The sequence below is a fragment of the Rana temporaria genome, chromosome 5, assembly GCF_905171775.1.
Source record: "Rana temporaria chromosome 5, aRanTem1.1, whole genome shotgun sequence".
In the NCBI taxonomy this organism is placed as follows: Eukaryota; Metazoa; Chordata; class Amphibia; order Anura; family Ranidae; genus Rana; species Rana temporaria.
In genome coordinates this window covers 86,693,943-86,714,745 of record NC_053493.1, presented here as the reverse complement: position 1 = coordinate 86,714,745, position 20,803 = coordinate 86,693,943, and the positions used below count along the sequence as shown (strand labels likewise).

The 20,803-nt window shown below is 44.0% G+C and overlaps 1 protein-coding gene across 4 annotated transcripts in view; it reads left to right on the top strand.

Annotated features, from left to right (window-relative positions):
- Positions 1-20,803, top strand: part of LOC120940141 (ATP-binding cassette sub-family B member 5-like) — a 125,544-nt gene that overhangs the window by 95,862 nt on the left and 8,879 nt on the right. For all 4 annotated transcript variants that reach the window (XM_040352809.1, XM_040352811.1, XM_040352810.1 and 1 more), the window contains 9 exons: positions 1,027-1,170; positions 4,987-5,091; positions 6,912-6,989; positions 7,080-7,163; positions 12,777-12,980; positions 14,413-14,513; positions 15,099-15,239; positions 17,310-17,466; positions 17,559-17,756. In XM_040352809.1, the coding sequence (XP_040208743.1) occupies positions 1,027-1,170; positions 4,987-5,091; positions 6,912-6,989; positions 7,080-7,163; positions 12,777-12,980; positions 14,413-14,513; positions 15,099-15,239; positions 17,310-17,466; positions 17,559-17,756 (1,212 nt within the window). The remainder of the gene's footprint in view (positions 1-1,026; positions 1,171-4,986; positions 5,092-6,911; positions 6,990-7,079; positions 7,164-12,776; positions 12,981-14,412; positions 14,514-15,098; positions 15,240-17,309; positions 17,467-17,558; positions 17,757-20,803) is intronic.

The following is a 20,803-nucleotide window of genomic DNA, read 5'->3' as shown; positions in this document are numbered from 1 at the left end:
AAATTAGCTGCCTTTTAGATAAGTTCCCACTGACACCATTGATCTTTTTAGCAATTTTAAGGGGGACTTCTTCCCAATAACCACAAGTGTAAGGAGCATTCTTCCCACTGACCATCACACTAATGTATCATGAGTTGTAGATATAGTAATTTTTAGTTCCCTGAGACCAGAAAGTTATTTCAAGGGTTTCTCTGTGTTGAAAAGGTTGAAAAAGCTGGTATAGAGTATATATCTATTTACATCAGTCCCTGTTGCTTAATAGAGTCTTTAGGCTTCCTTTTCCGCTGCACATATTCATGCATACAGACTCAATTTTGTGATGATTTTTTAACTTACCTTTTTTTATGAAAAAAAAAAAATCGCATGCACTGCATACCTTGGTGGTAATCCAACCTGTGTCCCCAACCAGTGGCGGCTGGTGTGTTTTTCTTTTGGTGGGGCGGCAAACAACCATCACCCCCCGGGCGGCTGGTGGCACGGCACTACCACCCCCCCAAATCCGGGCGGCTGGTGGTCTGGCACCTACCCGATCTAGGTGATGGGATGTGGTGTCCTACAGCACGGTCTGCCCACTGTGTGTGCGGCAGGGTGCGGGCAGCAGCGCCGGTGTCCGCTCCTCCAGCTGCTTCCTACCCCGTGTGTCTCCTCTCTCTTGCACATAGGCGCTAGGCATCCAATAGGATCGCCTGACACTTTGGCCAATCAGGAAACAAGTCTCACGACCTGCCTCCAGATTGGCAGGGAAGAACTTTAGAGTGAAAATAGCGAAAATGAATTTGCTATTGTCACACAACTGGGTGGCCTCTGGCTCTTATCACATGCTTCAAAAAAACACCCACCTCACATTGGAATCCATAATCTGGGGCCCTGATATGTACATCAGGGGGCTGGATGCATGAATGGGAGAGCGGCACTCATGCACCCTCTATGCACGGGCTGCCACTGTGCCCAACACTGCCAGACCATAATTCTAACCATTAACTCTATGCATTTAGTTTATTTTTGCTCTTTTCCCTTTTCTTCTAGAAAAAGCTTCCAAATATTTCATTTTTCAGACTACTTAAACTGAATAAATCAGAGTGGCCTTATATCTTAATTGGAACCCTTGCAGCGGCCATAAATGGAGGGGCCCATCCAAGTTTCTGCATTTTATTTGCCAAAGTCATAACGGTAAGTATTTTTACATCAAAAGTATATTAAATGGAGTTGAACCCTGTCTGCAGGCCTCCATAAAAATGTCTGCAGTAGCCTAAAGTACAAGCCCTGGAACATTATTTTAAATCACCCACATATACTTTGTTGGCCAGAGTTTGTTTTATCAAATGCTATCAGGGTGGGGGGAGACTCCAATTGCCACTATGCTGCAGAGCTGATACTGTAAGCAGCATCCTGAGGATTTGGACCATTACATGATGAAATTACCAAGGTTCAGTGCAGGACTGCTAAAAATCATGGGGCCCTGTAGAGCCTCCCCGACAGGCCCCAGACCACCCCCCACCACAGAAAATATCAAAGCGACCTTTCGCTAAAAATACAATAACATCATTATTAACTGACACAGACACAACCTACAGGATAGTCTGATGAGATGAAAAATATAGGAGTGAAGCACTGCAGAGAGACTAACCAGAGCACAACCAATGGGGCTGAGAAAGGAGAACGATCGGAGCATAGTTGCAGGGATTGATGGGGGGATAACTGTGAGGAAAGTAAGTTGGGCAGGAATTTGGAATGAGAAAGGGGAATGAGAAACAGAATTACAGAGGTGATAATAAGGTGAACCTAAAAAAGATGAGACTGAGCACAGCCAACAGCAGAGCACTGAGAGAATGTAGAGGCTGCAATTATAGCAGAAAGGCAAAGTGACAGGGGGTGAGAGCTGATTGTTCTCTGCCTGCCCCCCCCCCCCCCAATAGAACTAATGGGACCTGTGGTTCCTCCTTATCAGCGACCCTGTTTCAGTGTATTGAATAGACTACAAGCCCAAAACTGAGGGAAAGACTGCTTATGGAGCCAAATACACTTACCTTACTAAGATTTGGGGGGGGGGGGGGTGCCAGATAAAAATAACTTTACAGGAAGTCAGTAAAATGTTACGCCCAGGTAGAGAGTTTAAAGAAGCTCATATTCAAGTACAAAATCTCACTGACAGCTCACTGAATATACAATGTTTTAACTGTGGGAGTATTCTCCATAAGGGAGGCATAAAGTTACGCCCTACACAAGGCAAATGCTGCAGGCGCTGTAATAAACTGTACCACGTTGCTAAATGTTGCTTTTCTTCCCCATGTACATCTGTTTATAGCTTAAAGCAGGAGGATCAGGAGCCTGATGAACTGCAGATTAATGCAGTGGATTGGACAGATGCTAAAATACGCTTTATAGACATAGAAATATGCTTTATATGAAAAAAGGATACCCACAGGCCTTTACTAGACTATGTCACATTCACAAATGTTACCATAAACCTGTGCTGAAGCCTTCAGTGATACTGCACATGTGCAGACCCCCCTTAAGAGGCCACAGTCAAGGAAGAGCTGAAAAAACCCTGCAAAAGGATATTGTAGAACCTATTGACCCCTCCCCATGGTTTTCTAACCTAGTCATAGCCAACAAGAAAGGAGGAAAAATATGACTGTGTGTGTGTTGACCTTTGCCTGGTAGACAAAACAATAACACTGGACTGTTACACATTGCCAACTACAGAAGATTTCATTTCCCAATGCAATGGGTCACAATTCTTCACTAAACTAGACCTCCATAGGCATTTTTTTAATCCTGCTTGCATTGCAGGCCAGGAACCTAAAAGCTTTCATTACACATCTGGGACTTTTCCCCATTAAAAGCTTGCCTTTTGGACCGTGCTCAGCTCTATAAGCGGTTTCCAAAAAAAAATGTCACTGTTTTTGAGAAATACCTGATGTAATAATTGACTTGGATGATATCCTTATCCATGAACCTTCTCTGGAGTCTTAAGCAAGTTTTTCAAAGATTGATGGAATACAACATCGCTCTAAACAAAGAAAAATATGTTTTGTGCTGTATTCACTACGCCCTTTCGCACCTTACTCAAAATGGATGCAGAATGGCAGTATAAACAAGCCTGCACCAAGGTTGTACATAACTTAAAACACTGTATAGTATCTGTGCCAACACTTGCCCTTTTTTCAGCAAATGCACCAACGTTTGTCTCTTGTGATGCTTCTACTGTTTTACGTGCAGGTTTATCACAAATTCATCAGGGAGAGCAACATTCTGTTGCTTTTGCTTTTCAGGCTCTTTCCCAGCTGAGAAAAAATATTCTACAGGAGAACAGAGGCATTGGACTGCATATGGGTATGCAGGTGGCATCACTTTTTCGATGGTAGAAGGTTTGCCCTAAGGTCTGATCACCAAGCTCTAACTTCCTTGCTGTCAGGGTGTGACCACCATTCGTTCATATGCATAGATGGTCAGACAGGTTGTTTCAGTACAACTTTGACAGTTGCTGTAGACCAGGAAAGTTAAATCAAGAAGCAGATCATTTGCCCCATGTTGTCCTTAATCCAGAAGTGGGACATGAAGACCAAGAAGAAGAGCAACCCCTTGAGATATCCAATTCACTAGTCTTCATGTTTATACCATAGGACTTGATGACTGCATCTTGTAATAATCCAGAGATTCAAGAAATACTAACCTACTTACATTGTGAGTGGCCATCTGCCTTACCATTCTGAAAGGGCATTCAGTGCTGCTGGAGGTTTTGCTACTGATCATAGAACGTGTCTGTCCACAGACTTGGTGGACCGTCTGACTTTTTTCAAAATAATTCAGTCCTGGATTTCCAGCAGCTATGGAGCCCCTGATGCAGATGTCGCAGATGAAGTGTTTTTGGGATGTGGAATCTCTGCAGGACTCGTAGGCTGCCTAGTGCTGTGGGAGTTGATTTAATCTGTAAGAATGTTTTTGCTGTACATTTTATGGACACAATTAACACGCAAAGACCAATTTTTCCACACCTGTTTGACAGGTGCATATGATTACAATTTTTGACAGCAAGGTTAATTCTTGTTTTCATCAAGAGTACCTCTATAGGGTTACGGTGTGAAGGCGCCACCGAAAACCCCAAGAATAATCTTTCCGCGCCCATTACAGAAAAAAAAAATCAAAAGTCTGTGCTAGAGACACCAGAATGTATACAACAAATCTCTAATCTTTTCCCCCGTGCACTACATTGTGACCACATCATACAGACTGGCTCCCCAAGCAGTTACCTAAAAAAAAAAAAAAAAATTGTTGGGCTTTATAAATGAAATTATTGTTGTAGTAGCTTATATACACAGTACAGATGTGCCACTTGACTGGTGTACTAAGGGGAACCCCCAGGCACTATATTGAAATGAATTTTTAATTTTTATACTTTCACTTTAAGCATCAATAAATCACTGCTCATTTAAAAAATATATTTTTTACAAACTTTTTTTTCATTGGTACCCAGGGTAGTACCCGACCCCCATAACAATTTTATGCCCAATTACTTGCATATAAGCCTTCAAAATGGGCACTTTTGATTTTTCATGTTCTTCTCACATAACTTCAATAGGGTTTGTTATTTGGTTCCGAACTTTCCTGATGTTCGAAAGTTCTGGTGCGAACCAAACGGGGTCATTCGTCCCATCCCCAATGCTCACCATACATTTATGTTTGTTATTGTTAGATTATTTTAGCAGTTAATTGTAATGGGCTTTTAATCTAAGTTATAAAGTATTGAAGCCATTGGCTCAGAAATGGCAGCCTTAATTATTTTTTTCAGTATAGGTTCTTCTAAATTGCAATAATTTAGTAAACATGCCTTAATTGAGTATACAATTGGTCAGAAACAAAGTGCTTGGAAATAATTTTAGAATGATCGTATGAGTGAATTAATTGTGTAACTGTTCTCTGTTTTGCAGTTGGTTATCTCATTTTGGTTGACAAGTTCTATATTACTTATTTTAACTTTTACAGATATTTGAAATAAATGATGCTGTACTGATCCAGCATGAAATTAACATTTACTGCATCATATTTGCTATGATTGGTGTGGCATCGTTCTTTACATATTTTACACAGGTAAACATATTTTTCATCAGAAGCAAATGTGGTAAATGTGAGTGAATGTTTAGGAATAGTTGTGTGCAGTCTTAGTGGGGATTCAATTATATAGGATGGATGATTCTCAAATGGAAAGGAAGTCCACACTTTCTCCATGATGTGTACTTCTTCAGGATATGAGGTTGTAACATCACAATGACCTCACTTCGTCTTCCACAAAGTTAGACAGGATTGTTTATGTAACAGAAATAGGATTATGCCTCGTACACTCAAGTTTTTCCCGAGGGGATTCCTTTCAAGCCTGCCTTGCATACACATATTCAGGCCAAATACCGCCCGTCCAAACAACGGGACTATAAAGGGGAAGTTCCAGTCAAACGGCGCCACCCTTTGGGCTACTTTCGCTGATCCTCGTGTTAGTAAAAGTTTGGTGATAGACGATTCGCACTTTTCAGTCTTTGTGCTTTTCAGTCCGTTACAGCGTGACGAATGTGATATCTCCAGTACGAACGTTATTTTTACCAGAACGAGCGCTCCCATCTCATACTTGATTCTGAGCATGTGCGTTTTTTTCCCCCTCGGAAAAGCATACCCACGATGGGAAAAAGACCGTAGGGAATTCCGGCGGGAAAAAAAAGAATAAGTTCTCTTTTTTTTCCCTGCAGTTTTCTCGTCAGGAAAACTGCTATGGATCATACACATGGCCGGTTTTGCCGGCCAAAAGATGTCATGGCAGTTTTCCCGAAAGGAAAATCGGTCGTGTGTACGAGGCATTAGATGGTGTATGCTGTGTATGGGGGGACTCACCTCCCTCTCACATTACTGAGGGTGTTGATCCCTCAGAAAAGGATAGGTTTTCAAACTTCAGAAATGTAAGTGGTAAAGATAAATAGACAAGCTAAAATCTCAAGCTAGCCCAGATTGGTATACTTACTACTTACAGTATTATCTACCCAAGCTTAAAATGTTATATAATAGCAGAGCCTGTCCCCAAAAAATCTAAAACGTTTGGCAACCATGGCTAAGTAAAGTGAGGGATCCCCAGCTGGCAGACTCTCCTCCTTCAATCTTATTTTTGGACAGCTAAAGGGGAGGACTGCTCCCAATTCTGGAGGAATTGCTCTCCCATCAGGTTGTTATTGCATTGCTTACTATTTCTTAATTGCTTGCATTATTTCTTTGACTAAATAGAGAAAGCTTTGGTATTGTAGTGTGTGTGTGTGTGTGTGAGTGACGTATGCATGTGCTATGTTTTATTTCTTATATTCTTGTAAATGTAACGTAAAAATGTTAATCAAAATCTTTTAGACTCTGTAATATAGTGTGGTGACCTGCATTTTACAGCACAGGATGAAGGCAGTTTACTTTTTTTTCTGTGTCCTGTTCACACCGCAATGCAGCCGGGAAGTGAGCTGCCATAAAAGGCAGACATGCTGAATTTTATTGCAGCGTACAGGAAGGGTATTGCATGTCACTGCTGTACAGTGACATGAATAAAGTGTCACTTTATGCATTTCAAATAAAGTTGAAACAAAAAAATGAAACGTGCATCAAACCACCCCTACCACTGTCTGACTGCAGCTGATATGGTAAGCTGCTCAACCACTGCAGTTTAGTGTGCAAACAGGCACTCAAAAAAAAATTCAAGCTGACAATAGGAGCGACAGAAATGTTAGATGGGAGAGAGATAAGCTGTAGGTCAAGAGTGACTTGAACAAATTAAAAAAACATTTCTCCTATCAGTACCTATAATATTAAAGTGGGAAGAGGGGGTATTTAGAAAAAATCAATGACTTCATCTCTCATATTATATTGTGTACATCTATCTGCATTTCCAGGGATTTATGTTTGGAAGATCAGGGGAAGTCCTCACTATGCGCCTGAGACAGATGGCATTCAAAGCAATGTTACGCCAGGTTAGTGTGGAATTAATAGAAGCTTTACCTGCACAAGTAAACTATCTGTTTATATAGGTGATACTATACTTGTTTTCTTTCTCTCCAAAGGAAATATCCTGGTTCGATAACAAGAAAAATAATACAGGAGCTTTAACAACCCGACTTGCCACTGATGCTTCTCAGATACAAACTGTAAGATTGCTATGTCTGATTTTTTATTAAAAATAATAATATAAGCTTTGAGATGAACGCATTGCACTATTGATTGTCCTTTCATTGTTTAAACTTTAGTAGATTTATAAGTAAATATGAACAAGGTTACAAGACACTCACAGGTCATACAACAAGGACAGCTCATCAAAGTGAGGTTCACTTTGTTGTATATGTTTGACTCCAGTAGTATACACCTATTGGTGTGCAGGTATAGATTATAAACACATGGAAAAAAAAAATATTGTACAGATTATTGTACTACAATATTGCAAATCCTATAATAATAAAAGGTTGTATGTAGTAAATAGCTAATACACTCTATAATACATTTTGTCATTTTTATAATGTATGTTTTGGTTTCAAAAAGGTAAATGGTAAAGCAATTAAACATTTACAGATCAGTAGGGAGTTAAATGCAAGCACAAGACAGCATGACTGGTGTATAGCTGATGTCCCGACTAAACCTAGTACCCATACCCAAACTTAACACCTAAAGTAAAGACAAAACGGCTTCTTGGTTAAGAGGCCAGCCGGCCACTTTATTTTTCAAATAACAAAACAGTAAAAAATATTAAATATATAAATATATATATATATAAAACAAGAACCTATATATATATATACACAATAACAAACCCACAATTTTTTGACTGCTGTCTTATTTAAGGTAAGTGAAGGAATATCAAAACTACCCCATTGGCTGCACTATCACCACCCTGGCCCCTAGCCGTGGTCCCACAAGCTCAGGGACGAGCTGTTGCTTCGTGCCACTGCAGCCCAATGTTATCTTGTAGCCCACTATTTACGACTAGAGAGGGTACCCATACCTAGATAGGTCCATCCCATCCCATATCATAAACAGTCTTCCTTCACTCTACCACCAAGACCCATGCCAAACAACCACCTGGACCTCCTCAACCTGAAACCACCACAAAATGGGCGGGCGGGCGGGAAATTCTCCCTGCTGGTGCCCACTATCCTGCCCTGCTGCCCGGGAATGAGCTGGGCCCACCCCCTACCCGGGATAACTATACTCTACCCCCTCCCCCTTACCTAACTCACACCCCATCACCAGATTTCCTGACCCCTCCTTAAACTGCTCACTGGTGTTCTCCCCCCAGCTTCCCCAGTCATGCCGGCCCTCCACCTAGGTTCCCTTCTTTTCCGGGCCTATCCTTGACTAGTGTATAGCTGATGTCCCGACTAAACCTAGTACCCATACCCAAACTTAACACCTAAAGTAAAGACAAAACGGCTTCTTGGTTAAGAGGCCATCCGGCCACTTTATTTTTCAAATAACAAAACAGTAAAAAATATTAAATATATAAATATATATATATATAAAACAAGAACCTATATATATATATATATATATATATATATATATATATATATATATATATACACACACAATAACAAACCCACAACTTTTTGACTGCTGTCTTATTTAAGGTAAGTAAAGGAATATCAAAACTACCCCATCGGCTGCACTATCACCACCCTGGCCCCTAGCCGTGGTCCCACAAGCTCAGGGACGAGCTGTTGCTTCGTGCCACTGCAGCCCAATGTTATCTTGTAGTCCACTATTTACGACTAGGGAGGGTACCCATACCTAGATAGGTCCAACCCATCCCATATCATAAACAGTCTTCCTTCACTCTACCACCAAGACCCATGCCACAGACTCCCACTAGTGACACCTCACGCGTGGGAAGCCCGCCACAAACGCAAGGCCCGCTGCAACCCTTCCTGGAGCCCCAGGAACCACATGTCTGTCCCTACAGCTGACAGATGGACGCCATCCGCCCTCAAGTACAGGCCGGCGTCCTCCTCCAGCTCACGGTGACGAATCACCAAACCGACATTCCGCACCACAAACTTAGCCACTGCTCTGTTGACCTTTATCCTGGTCTTGTTGACCCGCTCCACCAACCGTGCCCCTCTCCAAGCCGTTCTACCCACGATATCAGACCACAGCACTATCATGTCAGGGAAGGCAGATCTCAACCGCATGAAGTCCCACTTAATGTCCCTAACCAACTCCCTAGAAGCCCTGAGACACAAGTCGTTCCCCCCGACATGCAAAAGAAGCACGTCCGGGGGCCTGTGCAGCCTGGCATACCTCTGCACCTCGGGAAGGACCCGAAACCACAACATGCCCGGAATCCCGATCCAATGCACCGAAGCCTCCTCCAAACTGAAACCCAGCTGCCTCCCGTTCCTCCTAACCATGGCCCGCTTCGCCCCCCCAATGGACGTATGAATGGCCCAGGATCCACATCAAACACGGCGGACCTGTAAGACAAAACAAAAGAAAGGGGGGGGGACATAGACACGTATCCATAACAGAAACACCCCCACCCCCAACAGGACACCCCAGAACATTAAACAAACACCAACAGCAGAATACAAGCACCCAGGCGACCCGCCCCCAAACCCTTAAATTAAATGGGGCAAACGTAGAGCCGGAACCTCTGCGACTCCCAGCGACCAATTCGTTGCAGAATCTGGTCACTGACCCCCCACTTCGCCGCCTCCGTGGCCGCCCCAATCCTGAAGGAATGCGAGAAATAATCCCACTCCTAGAAACCGCCCCAAGACAAGCACCTCCGAAACACGGACACGAACTGAAATCGCGATAAAGGCGACCCATCACCGTGTACCAAGAGCGCAATCCCCCAGGCGGCCGAATACCCAGCCAATCCCGTAGGACCGAGACCAGACACAAGTCCAACCCAGCCACGGACTCCAAAACTACTTTCACCCCTCTGCCCAGCTGATCCGTCTTGGACCTGCGGATGGTCAACTCAGCCGAGTCCGACCCCACCGCCACATCCGCCAGGGCAAGGCCCCCGGCCACTAACTTAGATGGACTAACCAGCTCACCGATCCGAAGCGCCCCGAAAAAGGCCAGCACAAAAGCAGCCCGGAACAATCGTGCCTTGAACGCAGAAGAACAGACCCGAGGTAACGAACCAACCAAAACCCCCAACATACTCAACGACACGGGCCGTCGCAAATCCGGCACGCACCTCCCCCTCCTGTAACCCCTCAGAGCCTTACGCACCATAAAGGCCTTAGTCACATCCCGTACCCCCTAAAGCTGAAACAAGAAAGCAAGCCCCGACATCTTCTTATTCACCGAGGCCACCGACACCCCTTCCTCGTAGTTCTTCCCCACAAAATACAACAACAGATGGAGCCTGTCGTCGTCGGTGGAACAACCCCCGACGCTACTCACCATCTCAGACCACTCCCACCACACCAGCTCATATGACCTCCACGTGGAATTCGCCACCGAGCGACGTACCAGCGATATCACGGTGTCAAGACGAGATCCCACAAGTGCCCGGGGCACGCGACGCCCGTCTGATCCGCTCCCGGAGCCAACTGCCGAAACCTCTCCCACTGCAAACGAGAAAGCGCGTCAGCCACCTCGTTCTCCACCCCAGGAATGTGAACAGCAGACACAAAAACATTTAAACGCAGACACAGCAACACCAGGTACCGCAACAAACGTACAACCGGCAAAGAGGACGCCGTCAGGGAATTGACGGCCTAAACCACCCCCAGATTGTCACAGTGAAAACGAACCCTCCGGTTCATGAGCTCCCCACCCCACAGCTCCAGGGCATGCACTATCGGAAACAATTCCAACAACATCAAGTTACGAATGAGGGGTGACTCAGCCAGTTCCGCCGGCCACCGATCTGCGCACCACCGCCCGCCGAAAAAGGCCGCAAATCCCACAGACCCGGCAGCATCCGTGAACAACTCAAGTTCGGCAGCGCAAATCGCAGGACGCAACCAAAAGGACCTGCCATTATAGTGTTCCAAAAAAGAATCCCAGACCTGCAAGTCCGCCCGATGGTCCAGGCTCAATCAAGCGAAATGGTGCGGAGCCTTCACCCCCACAGTCGCGGCAGCCAGCCGCCTGCAAAAAACTCTCCCCATAGGCATAATTCTGCAGGCAAAATTCAGCTTGCCCAACAGCGATTGTAAATCACGTAACTGGATCTTGGACCGGCGAGCAGCCGAAGCCACGGCCGCCCGAAGGTCCACCAGCTTGTCACTGGGCAAACGGCATTCCATCCGATCAGAGTCGATGACAATGCCCAAAAATGTCAGCACCGTGACAGGCCCTTCCGTCTTATCCGGAGCCAATGGAACCCCAAAAAGAACATAAAGTGTAGCGCTAAATATAGGTGAATATGAGATTGGAGGCTTACCAGAAGCAGTGGACCCAAAATAGGCATATACCTATGGGACAGAGACAGGGACAGAGACAGACACAGGCATAGACTTACCACGCGGCCCAGTGGGGTCCGAACGACCAGCCGTGGCACCAGCTCCAAGACGCGATCCCAGCCTCAGCGACTCCCCGACCGGGACGTCCGAATCCAAGTCCGAAATCTCCCCCTCCGAACGGTGGTCCCCCTGGTCGGCAGGAGACATTGCAGGCGCCGATGGTCCCGCTTGCGTCGTCATGACGTCATCAGACCGCGACTCCCTCACACCGCGGCGGGATCTGACAGGCCTCCCACGTCGAGCGCCCTGCCGTCCTGCAGGCACCGCTCCAGCACCGCCGACATTCACCGGAACATCCGACCGTCTTCCCGCTGTAGCCGCGGCCGCACGAATGGAGGAGCCCGCGCCAGATGCCACCTTCCGACCTCGCCGAGCGCTACCAGGTAAGCCGACTCCAGCTCCCTCGAAGCAGGCCTGGAGGGCGACACCGAAGCCACCCTCCCGGCCAGGCCCCGCCTATGATGGGGATTCCTCCCAGCTCCACCAGCCAGTGCAGGACGCTTGGCCACAGGACCTGGAGGGTCCGAAACCGGGCTCCCAGAGTGGCGGCTCGCCCCAGGGGTCACATCAGGGCTGTAGCGCACCGGAGGCCTAGACCTCCGCGCATGTGGAGTAGGTCAGGCAGGCGAAGCAGAGCTCTGCCCCGACCCCTGTAGAAGCACAGAAAGCTGAGAGTTCAGCCACTGCGTCCCATTAGCCTCAGCAGCCGAACGCAGCTGCTCTACCAGGCCCTCAAAAGTGTCCATGACTGGAAAGGCAAAAGTCCAAATAAATTCTCCCTGCTGGTGCCCACTATCCTGCCCTGCTGCCCGGGAATGAGCTGGGCCCACCCCCTACCCGGGATAACTATACTCTACCCCCTCCCCCTTACCTAACTCACACCCCATCACCAGATTTCCTGACCCCCTCCTTAAACTGCCCACTGGTGTTCTCCCCCCAGCTTCCCCAGTCATGCCGACCCACCACCTAGGTTCCCTTCTTTTCCGGGCCTATCCTTTCCCGTAGCCCTATCAATGTACAGTAGTGATTTGGTACAGTTGTGTAAGTTATGGGATTCAACTGTAAATATAAATTGTCTCTATAAGAGAGTAGACTATGTTATAAGTTTGAAATATCTAAACAGTAGGTAGCAAAATTTGTAAGATTTATCATATTTTCTTTTTTTCCCTTCACAATATCAAATTTTCTATAACTATTTTATATATAACATGCCAACATACTCATGATACTTAAGAAATATAAGATTTTATATTTTAAATATGTATGCTATTGCTTTTTTCTTAGGCAACTGGCTCCAGACTTGGTTTGATTGCAGAAAACTTTGCTTGCATCGTGCTCTGCATTGTAATTTCTCTAGTTTATGGCTGGGAGTTGGCCTTGCTGATTCTAGCATTTACACCTGTCCTCATTGCTTCTGGATTTCTTGAGCTCAGTGCACTGGTTGGCTTTGCTAATCGAGATAAAAAACAGCTTCAGCAAGCTGGGAAGGTAATGGTATACATCTTTTATTGTCATGCATAGACAGCAAGCCTCAAATTTGATCACACATGTATTAAATTAGCCATGTTGCAGTGTAGTATTTGCTTTTATAGTTTAGGGTTCTAGTAATGCTGTCATTAAATCTTACAATTTCAAATGAGCTAAAATAATAGCTGCTGAATAATAAAATATAGAGGGTAGCTTTCACCCAGCTAAAAAGTGAATGGTGTAGTTCACAAACGTGGGCAGTTAAAAATAAGTATGTTTAAAAAAAAAATCATTTGGAAGGGTTTACATATGTGCATCTATAGATGATTGTTACAGGTGAGGACTGGGAACCTTTGGCCTTGGGTGGCAAACACAACTAAGTGACCCTTTCATGGTAGGGACAGATTTATGTGGAGTAAAGGACATGATTTATTGTGATACGCAATTTCACATCTTCTAGCATCAGCTTCCATTGAAGTTATCGGCACTCAGATAACATTTCAGATTTGCAAAGGTAGTCGGTACTGCTGTGATAGTCTGAATAGGATGCAGATAGCTATATATTGCCTAGTATGCAGGGTCGCCATTACAAATCATGGGGCTCCATATAGCTTACCTGACAGGACCCCCTCTTCTAACAGGGACATAAAAATTTGGAGACATCCTTGGGCACTCAGAGGAGTGGAATAATTGCACTAATGGTTAGAGAGGGTTAAAACCTGAGTCTACATAACGTGTGCAGGGGTGAAAAGTATGAAACGCACAATGTGTGCAGGGGTCAGGTGCATGTAATGATTAGGAACTTTTTAAAAAACAATCAACAGTGACAGCTTTTGGATTTCTCTCTTGGGATGAGGGCATACCTCTTGCAACCCTATGTTCCTCCAGAGGATGTTAGGGTTTCCTTGTTCTGTGGCTAATCAGCCTCCCATTTGATGGTGCCTGCATAGTTCCAGGGGCAATGCCACAATGCCAAATGGAAGAGTGACAGCACGACACCAGTGGTCTTTATAGCTGTCTGTAAAGGTGACAGTTTGCCCCTCCCTGTAAGAAAATATATTTATTCTTTCCATTGACTAACAAGGTTCCTCAGTGGTAAAAAGGTTGGGAAAGAATGCTCTAATAACTAACCCCAGCTAGCACTCTTATTCTTTTTTTTTTTTTTTTTTTACCTTGATGTGAATAAAATAATTTTGATATATTTGGCCTTTTACCATACACAGGAAGATTTAACTGACACTAAAAAAAATATGTGTTGATATGTGCTGTCATAGGCCACAGTTTACGTTGGTTGGAAACTCAACCCTACCCATAGCCAGACATCTATTAAGCTGTGCAAGCCCACCTACTAGAAAATATTTATGAGCAACATGTTCGTGTTTTCTAATAAAACAATACAACCTAATTAGCCAATAGCTTCAACAATTTAAACTATTTTTGATTGAATATTCAGATTGCAACAGAAGCAGTGGATAACATCCGAACTGTTGTGTCACTGACTAGAGAGAGAACCTTTGAAGAGATGTACTCCGAAAGCCTACAAAAGCCCTACAGGTCAGATTTTTATAATTATTATATAATTGTAAGTATTACAGTGAGCATTTTACCATCTAAAATACATCTCCTCATTCTTGAAGTGCCTCATTGGCAGGTCACGTTTCCTGTGCCACCCCATGACTGCAGATTTTGAAATAATTAGTGAGCTCTTTATAAACGGGAGGTAAAGTCATCATGTTGTTGTCATTTGCCTCTTTTCATCCAGTGGTTCTTTACTTTCGTGCATGGTTGCAGTCTATGCTCTTTATAAATTTCTTCTGCTGTTCAAATTTCAAGAGAGTCGCAGATTTACATTCTGACCGGGGACAATCCTCTTGTTCCTAAAGTGTTTCTTTATATTAGAAACTTCACAAAAAGAAGAAACCCCCAGGTAAGCAGATTTGATGAACATCCACTGCGCAATGCGCGATCAATTGCAGCAGACTTTTTGCAAACCCACTATGCTACTGAATACTTGGTATTCCAGATATGTGACTATTAAAGCAATTTGACATTTCCTTGAAAAAGGTGACTGATTTTTAATTCCTTTTTTTGTTTTTTCCAATCAAATTTTTATGGTAACTTTTTCAACTGATATTTTAGGAACGCTCAGCGTAAAGCTCAAGTGTATGGCATCTGTTTTGCATTCAGTCAGTCATTCATATATTTCACCTACGCAGTATGTTACCGCTTTGGAGCATATTTGATTGAAGCTGGTAGGATGAATTCAGAAGAAGTATTTCTGTAAGTATGTTGTGTTTTTTAATTTCAACTATAATTTTTTTTCTATGCTACATTTTATCTGCATGAATGTAAACAATGTACAGTAAGTCCTTGCATAAACAGAGGCAGTACAACTTGTAAAAGATGCATGTGAAAGTGTATCAGTTCATTTAGAATTTATGTGCCAGATCAGTATGTTTGTTTGGCTTGTTAACCACTTGACTTGTCTTTTTTCTGACACTTTTTTAAGAAAATCTGTATTTTTTGCTTAAAAAATTACTTAAAACCCCAAACATTTTATATATATATATATATATATATATATATATATATATATATATATATATATATATATATATATATATATATATATATATATATATATATTTAAGCAGAAGTCCTTATTATTTTATGTCATGCAGTATTTGTGCCGTGGTTTTTCGAACACAAATATTTTGTAAAAAATTTACTTTAATGAATTTTAATACACACAAACACAATATTGTAACCAAAGTTTTGATAAAATATAAAAGATGCTATTATGCTGAGTTAATAGATACTCGACATGTCACTCTTTAAAATTGCGCACGCTCGTGGAATGGTGACAAACTATGTCACTATAGGCAGTGTTTTAAAAGCCTTTACAGGTTACCAGTTTAGAGTTACAGAGGAGGTATCTCGCTCTGATGTTCATGGCAATGCCTCACATGTGTGGTGCGATTGCCTTTTTGCACAAGCACTGGGGGACGGGGGGCACTTTATTTATTTTTTACAATTTTTGATCACTTTAATTGCTGTTAAAAGGAATGTAAACATCCCTTGTAACAACAATAGGCGGCGACAGGTAATCTTTATGGAGAGATCTGGGGTATATTATGCCGTGTACACACGATCTGGCTTTTGTCCGCCCAAAAGCACATCAGAATCCCGACGGAATTCCATCGGAGTAAAATAGAACATGTTCTATATTTAAACTCCAATGGAATTCATCGGAATTCTGATGGAATCTTTCTGATGGGGCATACACACGGTCGGAATTTCCGATGGAAAGAGTCCATCTGACTTTTTCCATCGGAAATTCCGATCGTTGGTAAGCGGCATTAGACCTCAGATGTCTCCTCTACCCTTAAAGTATCTGCTCACACGAAGACTGATGTGTTCAGGTGCTTAACTAATTTCAAAATGGCACCATTAACGTCTGGAAACCCAGAAGGGACGTTGCTTCCTGTTTCCTATATCACAGATACACTATATTACCAAAAGTATAAGTACATCTGCCTTTACACACACACACACACACACAAACTTTAATGGCATCCCAGTTTTAGTCCGTAGGGTTCAATATTGAGTTGGCCCACCTTTAGCAGCTATAACACTTCTGAATAGACTGTCCACAAGGTTTCGGAGTGTGTCTATGGGAATGTTTGACAATTCTGAGTGAAATGAACTGCTCTTAGACAATGTTAGTGCTTCTGCTGGTAAATTTGAAGATGAATTGCTTCACAGCACTGCACCTAGCGAGGCCTTGTTTTAAAGCACATTTACTGCATGTTTAGAATATGTTAATACTTGAATCCATATCCTGGCCACAGTTTAGGGAAATTGAGTCAATGCAAAGGTACTGTATTTAGCAAGTGTTAGTAGTGGGTAAGAAATAACATGGCCTCTAGTAATGTGCCACATGATTTTAATTGCTGTGACCGACGAAGATCAAAACAGATATTTCACATACCAATAATATTTATACCAAAAATTTTAAAATAGAGATAATATCAATGGACAGAACATGAGGGTAATTGTTTCCAAATTTAGTTCAGGGAAATTTCCCCTTACTGCCTGCTCTGTCTGACACTGATTAAATAGATACTAAGTAGGGTGAAAGCTACCACAGGTTGTATTTAACAGTTGCCAAAGGTTCTAACTGAACTTTGTAAGAAACAAGAGTATTGCTTGGAGCAAGGTTTCCACTATATACCATCAAGATTCAGAACCTGATCCATTACTGGTCAACTTTCATTTTAAGGTATATCCTTTACTGTTCTGTCCATTATTCCCTTAAATTTAACAATGCATACTAATCCTTTTTTACAGTGTATTTTCTCTCTTGGCGCATGGTGCAGAAACCATAGGACAGTCCATATCATTTACCCCTGACTATGCTAATGCCAAGTCAGCAGCTTCCCATCTGTTTGCATTGTTCAGTATTCAGCCAGCCATTGACAGCTATAGTGAACAAGGGCGAAGACTGGTAAGCTATGTAGCTGAAAAAGGAAAAATAATAAACATTTATGACTGTTCTACAGAACATTGTCTTACAATTAATTTTTTTGTTACCAATAGGAAAAATGGCAAGGAAACGTAGAATTCAATATGGTCACCTTTAATTATCCATCACGTCCAGATGTTCCAGTGCTCCAAGAATTGTCGATCAAAATATCCAATGGAAAAACTGTGGCATTTGTGGGTAGCAGTGGATGTGGGAAAAGTACTTCTATTCAGCTCCTACAGAGGTTCTATGATCCCCTTCAGGGAGCAGTGGTGAGACTTGTGACTACTATTGTTTTCTGAAATTCAGATTCAGAATATTTTATTAATCTCAAAGGGAAATTATTGCAACACATGCCACACTCCACAAAGACATTACAATCAACAGAACAAGACACAAGGACACAACAAATTCCCAATAGCAGCTATTACCACTAAATACAACAAATTAAAACTACACTTTAATAAACCATCCATACAATTAAAATACAGCATAGAACAAATAACAGAGATTAAAAAATAACAGAAAATCAAACTACCAAATTGCAAATAATACACAACTTTCTCTAGCTGTTTCTCTAGAAACACACCTGTCTGGCAGGTTTAGATTTGTATTCTAGAAATTCTGACTTTCCTTTTGGCCCTTTCATGTTCTACACCTAGACCTGACACAACTAATTCACTTATATAGAAAAGCATTGTGGTGTATCTCATATACCATACTGTATACCAGGGCTCAAAATTTGTGCTTGCCTCCTCGCATTTGGTGAGGAGATTTATGTGCAGTGCGAGTGCCGCTCAGACACACACATTGCGGTCAGTAACTCAACTAAGCTGCCGCGCCGTCCCTTCACAGGCTAGAACAGGCTAGCAGCAGATTGGATACGAGCGCGCGCCGCCCGGGACCGCCCCTATCCACCTCCCATAGGCCAGTAGTACAGTTGAAATGTACCTAGAACTGCCGCCCGGATCCGCCCCTCCCTGCCTCTTACACTAGTCTCACAGTCACAGGCAGCACGCCACTACTATACCAGACGCCGCCCGGGACCACCCCTTTTCGCCTCGGACCACCCCTCTCCACCTCCCAGGCTCCCACACATCCAAGGAGTGCACCGTGCCCGCAGTAAAACGGTATGTTAAGACAGATGTGTGATGTGTGTTCTGGAGGCACTGGGAGTTTGCTGGGAGGGGGATTGAAGGACCATGTGCTGGATTGGGGGTTAATTGCAGATTTAGGGCCGGATTCAGATACATTGGTGTATCTCCCTGCCTGGCGTAACGTATCTCAGATACGTTACGCCGCCGTAATTTAGGGCGCAAGTTCTGTATTCAGAAAGAACTTGCGCCCTATGTTACGGCGGCGTAACGTATGTTGTCCGGCGTAAGCCCGCGTAATTCAAATGTGGATGGTGTGGGCGTGTTTTATATAAATTTACTGTGACCCCGCGTACTTGACATATTTTACGAACGGCGCATGCGCCGTTCGTGAAAAAATCCCAGTGCGCATGCTCGAAATTCCGCCGCAAATTGTCATTGCTTTCGACGTGAACATAAATTACGTCCAGCCCTATTCGCGAACGACTTACGCAAACGGCGTAAAATTTTCAAAACTCGACGCGGGAACGACGTCCATACTTAACACAGGATACGCCTCATATAGCAGGGGTAACTATACGCTGGAAAATGCCTAACGTAAACGACGTAAAAAAATGCTCCGGGCAAACGGCGTATCTACCTAATTTGCAAATTCGACGCGTAAATATACGGAAGCGCCACCTAGCGGCCAGCGTAAAATTGCAACTAAGATACGATGGCTTACGCTGGTCGGATCTTAGTCAAATCTATGCGTAACTGATTCTATGAATCAGGCGCATAGATACGACGCCGCAGACTCAGAGATACGATGGCGTATCTGGAGATACGCCGTCGTATCTCCTACATGAATCTACCCCTTTGACTTTAAAATCATCTCCCCAATCCATTATACCTATGCCCCCAATTTTGCCCCCCTCCCCACATTTGGCTGTAATGTGGGGACATTTGGCTGCAATGTGGGGACATCTGGCTGCAATGTGGGGACATCTGGCTGCAATGTGGGGACATTTGGCTGCAATGTGGGGACATTTGGCTGCAATGTGTGGACATTTGGCTGCAATGTGGGGACATCTGGCTGCAATGTGGGGACTCTGGCTGCAATGTGGGGACATTTGGCTGCAATGTGGGGACATCTGGCTGCATGGTGGGGACATTTGGCTGCATGGTGGGGACATTTGGCTGCAATATGGGGACATCTGGCTGCAATGTGGGGACATTTGGCTGCAATGTGGGGACATTTTGCTGCATTGGGGACATTTTGCTGCACTGGGGACACGTGCTGCATTGGTAGACATGGGCAGGCTGCATTTTTGGGCACGGATAAAGCTGTAGTTAATATTTATTTTTATAACTCAATTCTGCATAAGACATTTAAGTGTCATTTCATGAGATAATTTATGAGGGCGTGTCTAGGGGTGGGATTAGGGGGTGGGACATGGTAGGGGTTGGGCGGGGCAACTGGTGGCGAGTACGCCTTGAGGCCTGGCTAGTAGCTCAGGACTTGAAATTTTGAGCAATGCTGTATACCATAGCTGAGTTTTTCTCTTTATATTTTACAGTTCCCTGGGCAATCTCTTACTTTCCCGGGCTGCACTGCAGCCATTCACACAGTGTGTCTGTATCCTGGGTGGTGGTCTCCCCTCCAGCCATGGCTGCAAGAGCAGCCAGCCACAGTTTCCAGGCAGATCTCTTCCCCTCCCTGTAATGCCATACTGCAGATTCACTGCCAAGGATGAAGAGATGATCACAGCTGCAGCCAGGATGGCTGTGTGCGAGTGGCTGCGTAAACTGTCACAGCCCAGTCTGGGCAGCTGTGCCTGGGGAACACTGTGGACCGGTCTACAGGTGGTAAAAAAAATAAGAAATTAAATCTTGTTATATTAGTCTTCAGTTTCCAGATTCCAACATTGGTAGTTTTGGGTACTGAAAACAAGATGAAATTCCAAAGTGCCACTTAATAAGCCTAATCCAAAGCATGTCTCTAATGGTAAAGTTTCACCTTAATACTTAAAGGCACTCTCTTTTCCAGGGGTAGCCAACCAGTGGCCCGCGGAGCCCTCTGATGTGGCCCGCGACCTCCTGCTCTGGAATGGTGGGTTGGCAAGCCCAGATTGCAGGTTGCAACCAGCCATACCACAGCATCAGTGTTGTGAATAAAGCTGGTGGACGGTGGTAGAGGAAGAAAGCGGCTGCGGAGCAGAGCCCCATAAACTGATGCTTCCTCT